Raw genomic sequence first — 12525 nt, forward strand, 5'->3', positions numbered from 1 at the left:
TAAATTGTACTATTTTAGTCTATAGATCAACATAATTTAATGTTTGAATAATTCATTTTAAAATGGGTAAAGTTGTATGTCTTTGTCCCTTAATAATGCTATTTTAATAAGAATATACTTTGAGGTAATACTTCTTTATCAAATATGGTTTCCTGTGTGTTTATAAGATCGAATGATATGGTTTTCACAAAATATATTACTGAACACAGTTACACATCTAAAATCATAGCGTGGAAGTTGAGACTCCTTTGTCTTTTCTGTTCTACTGTAGATTTAATAGATGAAATAGATAAATTAAGCTAATTTCTCATAAATATAAAAGCGAAAATGTATGTATGTGTGTTCGCTTTTTCTGTGTGTCTACAAAAGGCTTCTTTCAGAGAAGCGGTCGCTCGATTCACAACTTTTTAAAACTTTTTATATCACATACAAATCGTAATATCTCACAGTTAACAACGAAGCTCGCCTGTCTATTTAATTTGCTCGATTTCGGGAAGATAAATATTCAATATTTGTCGCTCGCCGCATGTGGCTTAGTCTTTTTCCTATTACATCTTCGGGGGGGGGGGAAGCATTCAGCAGTAAATGAATACTATCCCGCAGTCAAAACTTGTCCTCATTTAAAATGGGCACCTGCTAAATCCAACTAATTAAATAAATTCAAACGTGTTTCCATTAGCATCTCGCGGTGGGGCAATCGTTAACATCGCACTTTTTTTTTTCACACTTTAATTTACAACTTTGCCTCAAGGGTTCAGGTTCGATCCTCATACTTACTTTTTTTAACCCCCCCCCCCAAACACCCGGGCAATGCCGGGTACCCCTCGCTAGTTTCTCATAAAAATAAAAAGTATGTCTTACTCAATAACATTTTATTATTTTGTTTTCAATTTTGTTTTGCAAATCTATATATTCTTATTTATTTATTATGTTTATTCAGCGAACTAAATACATATTCCATTGTTTCTGTTTTCAAGGTGATTTGTTGCAGTGCCATTTCTGATATAGAATTCCTGAAACAAGAAAGTAAGCCCAAAGAAAAAAGCAAACACATTTCGACCATTTTCACAGCTGAATTTGAAGCCAAAGCAGATACTAGTGCCAAGTTTGTTGACGTCATTTCCGGCCAAGACAACATGTCATACAATTTTGACAAGGTAGAAAACATCACAACGGAAAGACATTATGTCGGAAATACGTCAAGCATTGTGAATGAGAAGACAAGCAACACTTCAACTGTCAATGAGATAAAGAAAACTGACTATTCATATATTAGCGAAGACGATCTTCCCAAAAAAACCAAAATGGCCGACATGTCTGTCAAATTCCCATATGACGATGAGAAAAAAATCAGATCAGTTAAAATGGCCGCCAGCTTGGATGAAGTTAATAATAAAACCCGAGCGAGTATTTCCTATGACAGCAAAGAAAACCCTTACTTGAATATTCTTAAAACCCGGAAATTCATTTTCTTCCTTTTGGGAATCCTATTGTATAGTGTTTCGGAAGAAATAATCTACATGCTGTATCCGAATTATGCCGTAATAAATGGCTCAAGCCAAACGGAAATATCTAACCTTCTCTCCATCATTGGAATATCTTCCACCATTACCCGTCTCCTCATGGGTGTTACTGCAAATTCCAAAATTGTCGACATCAGCATCCTCTTTGCGATGCCTTTTGTATTGCTGGGTGTGGCCACTTTGCTGTTGCCTTATTATGTTCATGCCTTTACAGGCCGAGTGTTTTATGCCATTGTTTTTGGACTGTACAATTGTGCGGTGTACAGTATATTAAACGAAATTGTCACGAAAATAACTGGTAATGAAAATGTTCCATCAGCTTTTGGTCTAATCTTCTTGATAAAAGGAACTGCTGGTGTTTTTGCTCCACCATTGGCAGGTAATAATAATTATTTCTACTCCCTAAGAGTTCTTACACAGATTATCATCAGAGATTACACTCTGATAATTACCGATGTTGGTCCTTAGAGTTGGGATGATAACAAGTCTTCCGAAGCTTTTCAATACTTTACACCTCTTCTAATAAACTTGGCAAATGACTTTGCGTTATTGCAACAGCTGCTTACTATTAATTTCCCTTTAGCAACTACAATTGGTTTTCTCTGGGATGTTAGTGATAATAACTCCACTCAAGGTCCCAGTATTTTCTGTAGTCTTCCGATGGAGGTTCGATTAATAATTTTCTTCATGTTCCTTTCCTAGTACTCCTAAAATTATTGGTATTATAGTCATTTTCTTCATGTTCCATATACAAATCAGTTCTCTGTCAAGTTTCAAACATTTTCTTACTCTCTATGATCCTTGTTTGGATAAAAAAAAATCCACTATGACATTTATAGCATAGAGGATTTATTGATTTTTATTTCTCATACTGTCTCTGGTTCGTGATTGTCAACATACAGACATTTGCACAGTTTCCAGTGAACTATTTCTCCCACTTCTTTGTACTGTTTGGGCTGGTATGTAGCACCCATTTATTATGTGTTTTACTGTTTCGTCTCACTGTCTACAGAATCTAAGTTTACGGTTTTGTTAATCTTAAATTTGATATCATTTGTTCTCATTGCCTTGTTCTGTACGTTCCTCAGTAGTGATTCCATTTCTCTGTTAGGCTCACCTTTTTGTGAACATGTAATTTAATACCGCTTGTACTGTTAATTTTTATCTGATGTTTCTTGTTGTCTGTCAGTGTTCTAGGTTATGTACTTTTCCAATTCTATTTTTTGTATATCATCTACAGTGTCTACTATTTTCATCAGACTTCGTCCAACTTTCTTCCTTTTTTGGAAAGAATCAGTCAATATCATACTTTGGATTTATACAACGAAAACATGAAATTTTCTTATCTCATTCTCGTCTCCTTTTCGCTATCATTTAACCCTGGCAAACGAAGTTAATGTCTAGATGTTTGATCTTATATATATATATATATATATATATATATATATATATATATATATATAACTATTTCATTTATTCACATAAATTTACTATACGAGAGTATAGATTTATGCGTAAACTTTGAGTATTTACTTCAAAAGTGCTCAATACGTAGGTAGAGCTAGTTAGTAATTTATAAAATACATATGGCGATTAAGCTACACTGAATATTCTGCGTTTCATCCAACTATAGGATTCGTCAGGCTTATATATATATATATATATATATATATATATATATATATATATATATATACTTGATTATTGTTATATAAACATGTTTACATCCCGCTGCTACAAACAGCCATTTGTTTCAATCAAACAACAGATATCATCAGGCAGCGACTTGACTATTCAAATGTTCAATGAATAACCTGATTATTCATTGAACATTTTAATAGTCAAGTCGCTGCCTGATGATATCTGTTGTTTGATTGAAACAAGTGGCTGTTTGTAGCAGCGGGATGTAAACATGTTTATATAACAATAAACAAGTATTATCAGCTCTTTTTATTGAGCACTATCTAACAACCTCGTTGAATTCACTAGTCTATTACTTTTGAATAAAAAAACCCAAGTATATATATATATATATATATATATATATATATATATATATATATATATATATATATATATAATTTGAGGTTGCTATTTTTCAAAGGTAGGTTAATCAGTGAAATATAACGAGGTTTATACAAAAGTGCTCAATACAGCAATAGAGCAAGTTACATTTTAAATTTGTCTTTACATAAGCAGTAATTTGTTGCTACACAGTCATGAGCATATATATATATATATATATATATATATATTACTGCTTATGTAAAGATAAATTTAAAATATATATATATATATATATATATATATATATATATGCTCGACCCTTGCTTAAAACCACACGTATCTTTAGGTATATTTGTGCTTTTCTTTGTTTTTTTTTATTGATATACAAATTCAAAAGGTTTTTATCGAGGTAATTTTAAATCTTATAGGTTTGTTATTTTAATATTTTTTATTGTTGCGAATACTATTGATATTTTATTTATATAATTAATGATTTTATGATTAATGATTTTATTATTTTTTATTTTCATTATTAATGATATTATTATTATTATTATTATTATTATTATTATTATTATTATTATTATTATTATTTTCCGTTTTCTTTATTTCTTTCTCCTTTCCTTTCTTTTTCCTCCCTGTTTTATCGTTTCTATTTTGATATACACATTTTATTCTCCCCCTTTTTCTTTGTCTTCTCTCTGTTTCACATATCTTAAATGTTGTTTGTTTTTTTTTTATTTTGTATATCACGTGATGTGACTTCCTGATTAATTTTGTGCTTGAAACTCCTATAAAATTTTCATTACGGACTTAACTTTTGTATATGCAATATCGTCTAAAGAAGTCTATTACTTGTAACTGGCTGACCGAAACATGCTGATGACTGTGTAGCGACATATCAATTGCTTATGTAAAACAAATAAAAAGTGTACATATTTATATATATTAGGGTTGGGACGATTAATCGGAATCGGGAATCGGAAAAATCGGAGCTTTTTGAGGTATCTGAATTGGTATCGGAATCAAAGAAATTTGAGCCTATTTTTTGATGCCAAAACCGATTCGTTAAATTATCTTTTTTATTTGACTTTGGTTTAAGAAACATCTTCCATTGCTTGTAGTAATAATAAATATTTATTGATTTAAACTTCTCTAGATTATCCTCTCACAAGTGTTTTAGGTTTGAGAAAATATAGCCACATTTAAAGTATGTTTTTACAGTAAAATATTTCGAGATTTACAAAGAATCGGAATTGTATCGGAATTGGGGAAAAATATTGGGATGGTCCCATCACTAATGTATATATATATATACAATCGTGAGTTAGGTTTTGTGCATGCACACATGAATGCATAAAATGTGCTTGTGTGTTTGTATATGGGTCTGCTGCCATACACTCGCAATGTGTTAACGTATTTAACACATATTTATGGATTTGTACGAACTTTAATCTTGAATAGAATAGCTTCCATTTTCAATGATATGAACCGAATAAAAAATATGCAGACCCATGGAAGAAGAAATTAAAATCCAATTTAAAAATACTCCAGTGAATTCATCCCCATGATCTGAGGATGTTTTTAAAGCACCTGATTTCGTTTCATATTAATTCCAGAAATAAAGAACAGTAATCCTGGCCTAAAGATTCACACAAATGAAATAAATTATTACTTAAGAATTACTCTTGTTTATTTATCTCATATGTGTGTTAATAATTGTATTTAATTAATTTTTCAGATGGCATTCAATCTTATGCTGAGAATCCAGATGCAAGTTTCATTTTTGCAGGTGAGTATTTTTATTTGAATCTTCCTCAAGACAATTCTACGTATTCCTTATTTTTTGCATTCATTAATGTATGATGAGGATGTATTTCTTTTTCTTTTTGATTTTGGTTTATTGTATCGGAATCGGGAAAAATATTGGGATTGTCCCATCACTAATGTATATATATATATATATATATATATATATATATATATAAATATATATATAATCGAGAGTATGGCAGCAGACCCATATGCAAACACACAAGCACATTTTATGCATTCATGTATGCATGCACAAAACCTAACTCACGATTATGTATATATATATATATATATATATATATATATATATATATATATATATTAGTGATGGGACGATCCCAATATTTTTCGCGGTTCCGATACAATTATCGATTCCGTACTAAATTCCCGCTTCCGACGCAATTACCAATTCCGATTCTTTATAAATCTCTAAATATTTAACCATAAAAGTGTTATTGTATCCCGATTACCGTAAAAACACATCTTAAATGTGCATGCATTTTCTCAAACATAAAAACAATTGTGAGAGGATATTTTTGCATTCAGTACACTTCATAAATGTATGATGTATTTCAAATTTTAACTTCTATGTTTTATTCATAACCATCACCATTAGAAAGGATTAACATTAAAGCAAAACGTTGATAAACTTTGAAAAAATATTAAATTTCTACTGGTTATAAAAACATTATCTCTTGGAAGCGTCAACATCTGATTTCTTTTTGACAGTTTTTATTATGAACTTGTGGTTCCAAGGTGTTATAGTGGGGTACTGAATATTAATTAATTTGTACAAGCCGTTATATATGTGTATGTATACACATATATATATATATATACATGCATATATATGTGTGTGTGTGTGTAGGATTTCGGGTGGAGGGTGGTTGTTGTATGTCTCTTTATTTGTATCTATGCATGTAATCGTGATACGTCTAGTGTCTATATGTGGCCGTGTTCATAATGTTTTATATGTGTGTGTGTATAATCAAACGTAACATACCTTTTTTCTGCCTCCTATCTTTGTCGTTCATAACTGCAAACAGAACTGCATGCACAAAATAACAGATCGGAGGCTTCTTTTAATTAATGCTTGGTTTATTTCTTTCTCAGTCTTAACGGTTCAGCATTCTTTCTTATCGGCTGTACTTAACTCTTTTTTTGCGTTTCTTTCTCCGGTGCATCTTTGCATCAATCTTAACATGTCTGCTCCAACCAAAATCGGAAACCAGACTGACTTGCATGTGAGACAAGATATCTTAGTCTCTTTCTTTTGTTTTTTTTTACACAGTGATCACCACTTATCCGGAAGCCACTCAGGGATAAGGGTTATTGCAAGTACATTACGTTAGTGTGGAGATTTGATGAAGTTTTTACTTAAGGGGGCGGTTCATTAGGAATTTGTTAACGTTGGACTTGAAGACATCCAAGTTGTAGTCCGGTGGGAAGCAAGCAGACGGAACAGAGTTCCACAGGCGTGCAGTTCTAAGAAAGAAGCTTTGTTCATGGAATCCGCGTTTTGATTTAGGCACAGATATAGAGTGGGGGAAATTTTTCACAGTGGATTCAACTAGACGGGTGTTTTTCGTGAAAGATTGGCGAGGGGGGGACCAGAGATTGGAGTTTAGACGAGCACCTGCCATGGAAATAACGATAAAACAAGGATAGGTTCGCAACGTCTCTTCTATGGGAGAGAGGTTGCAGGGTAGAGAAAAGGGCATCCCCCACTAAGCCACGAAGTCTATTTTGTACTCTGTCAAGGCAGAATAGGCTGTTTTTAGCAGCTCTTGCCCAGATATGGCAACAGTATTCCATCCTTGGACGTACTTGGCTTTTATATAGATAGATTCTTTCATGCTCTCTCTCTTTTTCTCTGTTTCCACATTGTCTTTCATGCAAACCCAATTGACCTATCTCCTGTGCTATCGTTGACCTCAGCTATAGAGTTTGACGTCAGCAACTTAATCATTCACCTCTTCTTACACTAACCAACCCTCACAGCAAAATCACAATTTTCAACATGCCGACGTAATCCAGAATAGATCACATATATATGACTCTTAATTAATCATTGTTAACATCCAATGGTCAACCACTATGCTCATCACCTTTACCATCACCTCTCATCGCCACCATGAAATTTCTTAAACTATCATAGTGCTGTGCCTTCAGTAGTGGTTTCTGTGCCAAATGCTTTGTTGATATCACAAGCTATTCAGCAACTTTTCAGCCTAGCTCTAACTGAAATAAAAAAATTGTGTGAATTTGCTTTTTTCCATCTTGTATTCAATGTTCTGAAAAGAAAACATAATTGTTTTAAACCGATTGTAATTTAAGCGATTAGATAGAGCTAAAAACGCCTTTGAAAATGATATATAAAGTAAAGGTATTATAATGAAAACTTATTTGAAAATACATCACTTGAAAACAAAATTAAAAATTCGGCAAGAACTTTGTACTCAACCTAAAATATATATAATACATGGTGAGTCACGGGAAACAGATGTTTTTTTAGGAAACAAGACTTTGTGAGGAGAACAAGGAGCATTCTAAAAACATCTGTTTCCTGTGATTTCACCCTATATATATATATATATATATATATATATATATATATATATATATATATATATATATATATATTTATTTATTTACCAGTGGTGAAAAAACCGGAATAGAGTGCTGAATGTGTAGCCAGAGCAGTATATAAGAAATTTATTATTCATAGATGAATTCTGACGATGCTAGTTGGACATTTCCTCTCTTTGGGGATCTTCCTCTAGTTGAAACAATATGTAAACTCATTCTGGACTCACAGTAATAAATTTCTTATATATAGGGTGAATCACAGGAAATAAATTTATATATATATATATATATATATATATATATATATATATATATATATATATATATATATATATATACTAGCATGGGTCCCCAGTGTTGCCCTGGTGTTTGGATGTGCGTGTTGAGCAAAAAAAAAAAAGTTGTTGTAGGAAGGCAGTCTTGAACCCATACCACGAAGGAGGAAAAGAATGGGGAAAAAAACGTGACGTCTTTGCTGTTACGACCACTGCCAAAGCGGAAGTGACGTAGGTTTAAATTAAGGCTAGACAATCGAAAAGAAGGAATGACTTGCGAAAATATCGGCAAAAAAAGCGACCCCTCCCTGTAGAAAAGTGCTCAGTTGAGGGTGAAGAAATTAATGTTTTTAGCCAATTTTTCGGTATTTGTTGTCTGAAGAGTTGAGCTTCAAAACGATACTGATCTTGTGAAAATCTGTCGCCTCTGTCGAAAGCTTTAGGCAGACATACAAGCATCCATACATGCATTTATATATTGGTAGCTCAAATTTTCGACCCAAACCAATTAAAACGCTTGCCACCCTTTATGTTAAATTTCAAGTGTGTAGACCAGAAAGTGTCTGATTTGGTAGAGATTTGGGCTCAAATTAAGTTATTAAGTTAGATCCATGTCCAATGAACCTATATCTAAAATTTCAAGTGTTTAGACCCAAAATTGTCGGAGGAGTTTGGTAGAGTTCTCAAAGGTCAAATCGTTGAACTTTGATCCCTTATTCGCCAAATTTCTGGCCGAAAACCGATCACAAAGATTTTTCCCAAATCTCAGTACCCTGTATATCAAATTTCCGGTCTGTAGACTTAAAATTGACAGAGTTATTGCGTAGGGAAATGTACACACACGCACACACAGACACAGACACACACACAGACACACGCACACAGACACATATACACACAGAAACGTTCACTTATATATATATATATGTATATATATATAAATACATATATATATATATATATATATATATATATATATATATATATTGCACTGGTTAAAATTATTGTGAGACTAATAATGCAGATAATAGAAATCCGGATAATCCAAATAACGGATTCTGTTTGCATATTTTTCTTTAATTGTTGAAAGGAAGAGATTCTCAAAGACAAATCAAATGCGAATGAGAAATTTTTTATCTTATTGTTTCTTATGATGTCGGAATGCAAATATAAAATTGTATAACATTAAAAGACTTTCATTTATATTTCTGTTGTTTACAGGTATCACATATATTACGTGTTTACTGATGATTGCTTTGCTGCCTTGAGGTTGCTGGTCTTTAAAGACATGCTTCACAAAAGCAGCTGATAAAAGAAGAAAAGAAGAAGAAGAAAGAAGATGAGGAGGAAGAGAAGGAAGAACTGAGACCATTCAAACGACAATAATTATCAGAATACTGAAGAAAGCAGTTAAATATTTTAAGAGAATTGTTGCCACTTTATTTTAAGTTAAAACCACCTGCATTAGTGGATCTTTCAAATAACTGTTCTTACCTCGTTATTTTCCATAACTACCTCAAATCGAATGCTTTACCGTATAGTCATTTTTTGTGTACTACTATGTAATGTTATCTCCCCTGACATCAGACCTGTTGGTAATAAGTCACTCCCAAATAGATAAACAAGATGATTCAAAAGGAACAGTTACACCTTACATGTAAACATATCATGGTGTAATTTTTCTCTCAAAGTATTTTATCTTTGAGCTAGTAAGTTTTGGTATTCAAAAAAGGATATTGCTGGGTTTTTTTAATGTTATCTTCAAGGTTGACGAAAAAATCATGCAAACACTGGGTTAAAGTAAAATTCAAAATGGATGACAAACCAGATTCGATAAGAAAATCTCTCTCTCTCTCTCTCTCTCTCTCTCTCTCTATATATATATATATATATATATATATATATATATATAAAAGTGAAAGTGTCTGTATGTGTGTGTATGTGTGTGTCTGTGTACATTTCCCTACGCAATAACTCTGTCAATTTTAAGCCTACAGATTTGAAATTTGATATACAGGGTACTGAGATTTGGAAAAATCGATGTGATTGGTTTTCGGACAGAAATTTGGCGATTAAGGGGTCAAAGTTCAACGATTTGACCTTTGAGAACTCTATCAAACTCCTCCTACAATTTTGGGTCTAAACACTTGAAATTTTAGATATAGGTTCATTGGACATGGATCTAACTTAATAACTTTATTTGAGCCCTAAACAATAAATTTTAAGGGGTCATAATAGGGGTTTAAGTTAAAAACATTGACCATTTTTTTTTTTTTGCTCAGCATACACCTCAAAACACCCGGGCAACACCGGGCACCCATGCTAGTATGAAAAAAAAACAAACAAACACTTGCTTGTTTTTCCTAAAGTTTGAAATATTTTTTTTGCAAACTATCAAGATTATGTAACATGAAATGTCTTGCATGTTCTGATATAAAATTCTAATTTAATTTTGAAATTTTATGGCCATGCTTTCAATCTGTTACACATTACATGTAAACATCTCCCTTAAATTATTTTATCTTTTAGTAATTTTTTCCAACTCGAAGTAGACGCTGAAACGGGAAGCAAATGTCCATATTTTTAAGTTGATATCAGAGTTGCTTCACTTTATTTCATATGAAATCCGTACTAACTTCCTTATAATAACTAAAAATAAATATATAGTTATCCTTATATAGATAAGTATACATTTATAATTTAAAAATAAATCACTACATAAAGCAGAGAAAAAAAGAGTTAGAACTTACCTGGGCGGCACGAGAGGCTTTTCTCTTCCACGTCTCGCTCACTTCTTTTACTGAGAAACGGTCATATTTGCTTTTCATCTTCTTCTAACTTGAAAATGAACTTGCATGAACCAGATAACATCTCTAAATGATAAAAAACGTTTTTGTCACCTCAAACCCCCAAAGTGCCTAAATTTGCATTTGTCTTATTTTTGTATTGGAAGAGTTCCAGGTTCGGGTGCCAGTGCCTCTCTACAGTGGACAAATGCCAACTGTAGGCACCTATTCCTATGATTCTTCACACAGTTATCACATCCCTCCCTGATCTCATGATCATCCAGGTAGTATTCCAGTGGCAGCTGTTTTTGTTGGGTACTCCTTCGCAAAACTGAGCTTCCTCAGGAGCATGCGCTTCCACTTCTGTTTTGTGAAAATCGTCTGACACTGTTTCATCGATGTATACCAAACTCTATGACCTTCTCTCAGAAGATGTTATTCTGTCAGAATCTGCTGATGAGAGGGCACTGTAGCAGGGCGCACGTCTTTTACGTGTCAAGGCATCCCACCCATTAGGGTGGATTGTGAACTAATTATCTTGGTTCCCCGACTCTGGCCAAATTTCGCCATACAGCAACTCTCTAGTGCCTTCACCTACACCTGGTAGAGACTGTGCTCAGCATTTGCTGATGGTGGCATTAATATCTTTGGAGAAATTTAGAAATTAAAAAACGTACAAATACTCTAATCCAGCAATAAAATAAGTCTAACTTTTACAAAACTTTTTAAAAATGATCATGATTTAATATTTCTAGTAGATAAAATGAACATTTATAGTATGAGTTTTGAAACTTATAATAATTTGATAAGGAAGTAGAAAATATCAAACGTAAATGATCTCTATGATATCAATTCGTCAACTTTGGAGATATGTTCAAAAATCAGTATGCACAATAACATTGAAGTCTACACCCAAAAGAGCCCAAGGTTTACACTCTAGGACTACAAAGAGGAATTTAGCATCAAATTGATTTCTTTTGTATCTCAGACACAGGAGTAGCTATAAAAAGAATTGGTAGATAGGATACTACCTAACATGAAATCTAAGCTTGTGGTTATCATCCTACAAAGTTCTCAGTTGTTTTGAAACATTGCCCCAAGGTATGAACTAAAGATTACTATTACCCCCTATTTTCCCTAAATTTTTATACAGCGCTTTGGAACTAGCTAAAGCTGAGACAAATACAACTAGATTAGAAATATACATAAATTAGATTAGCTAGAAGTACATTAATTAAGTACCTTAATAAGTTAACTTTGCTATCACTATGTACATTCAGAAAGATTTGGTTGTTGGTTGTTTTTGTTTTACGGCATATCAACCCTTTTCAGGTTATTTAATGCCGAATCCAAAGATTTTGAAGAAAGATTTTTAATAGAATATATTTGTTGTTTTCAAGTCGGTTTCTACTTAACCCATAGTTGGGACCCTAACAGGTACTACCACTCTGGGTCAGAGTGAACCTGGGCGCTATGGCAATTAAAGGGTGGCTCCACACTCCCCAAAGCCCGCAAGCTAGGGCCTCACCA

General features: G+C 32.8%; 1 protein-coding gene across 1 annotated transcript in view; it reads left to right on the plus strand.

The window, feature by feature from the left end:
• LOC145242864 (monocarboxylate transporter 9-like) overlaps nt 1–11263 on the plus strand; it is a 33638-nt gene extending 22375 nt beyond the window's left edge. The window contains exons 4-6 of the mRNA XM_080105979.1: nt 978–1902; nt 5272–5322; nt 11163–11263. Of these exons, the coding sequence (XP_079962105.1) occupies nt 978–1902; nt 5272–5322; nt 11163–11263 (1077 nt within the window). The remainder of the gene's footprint in view (nt 1–977; nt 1903–5271; nt 5323–11162) is intronic.
• Nucleotides 11264–12525: the final 1262 nt, after the last annotated feature.

The sequence above is a fragment of the Euprymna scolopes genome, chromosome 21 (assembly GCF_053919585.1).
Source record: "Euprymna scolopes isolate OS-2025 chromosome 21, ASM5391958v1, whole genome shotgun sequence".
Taxonomy (NCBI): Eukaryota; Metazoa; Mollusca; class Cephalopoda; order Sepiida; family Sepiolidae; genus Euprymna; species Euprymna scolopes.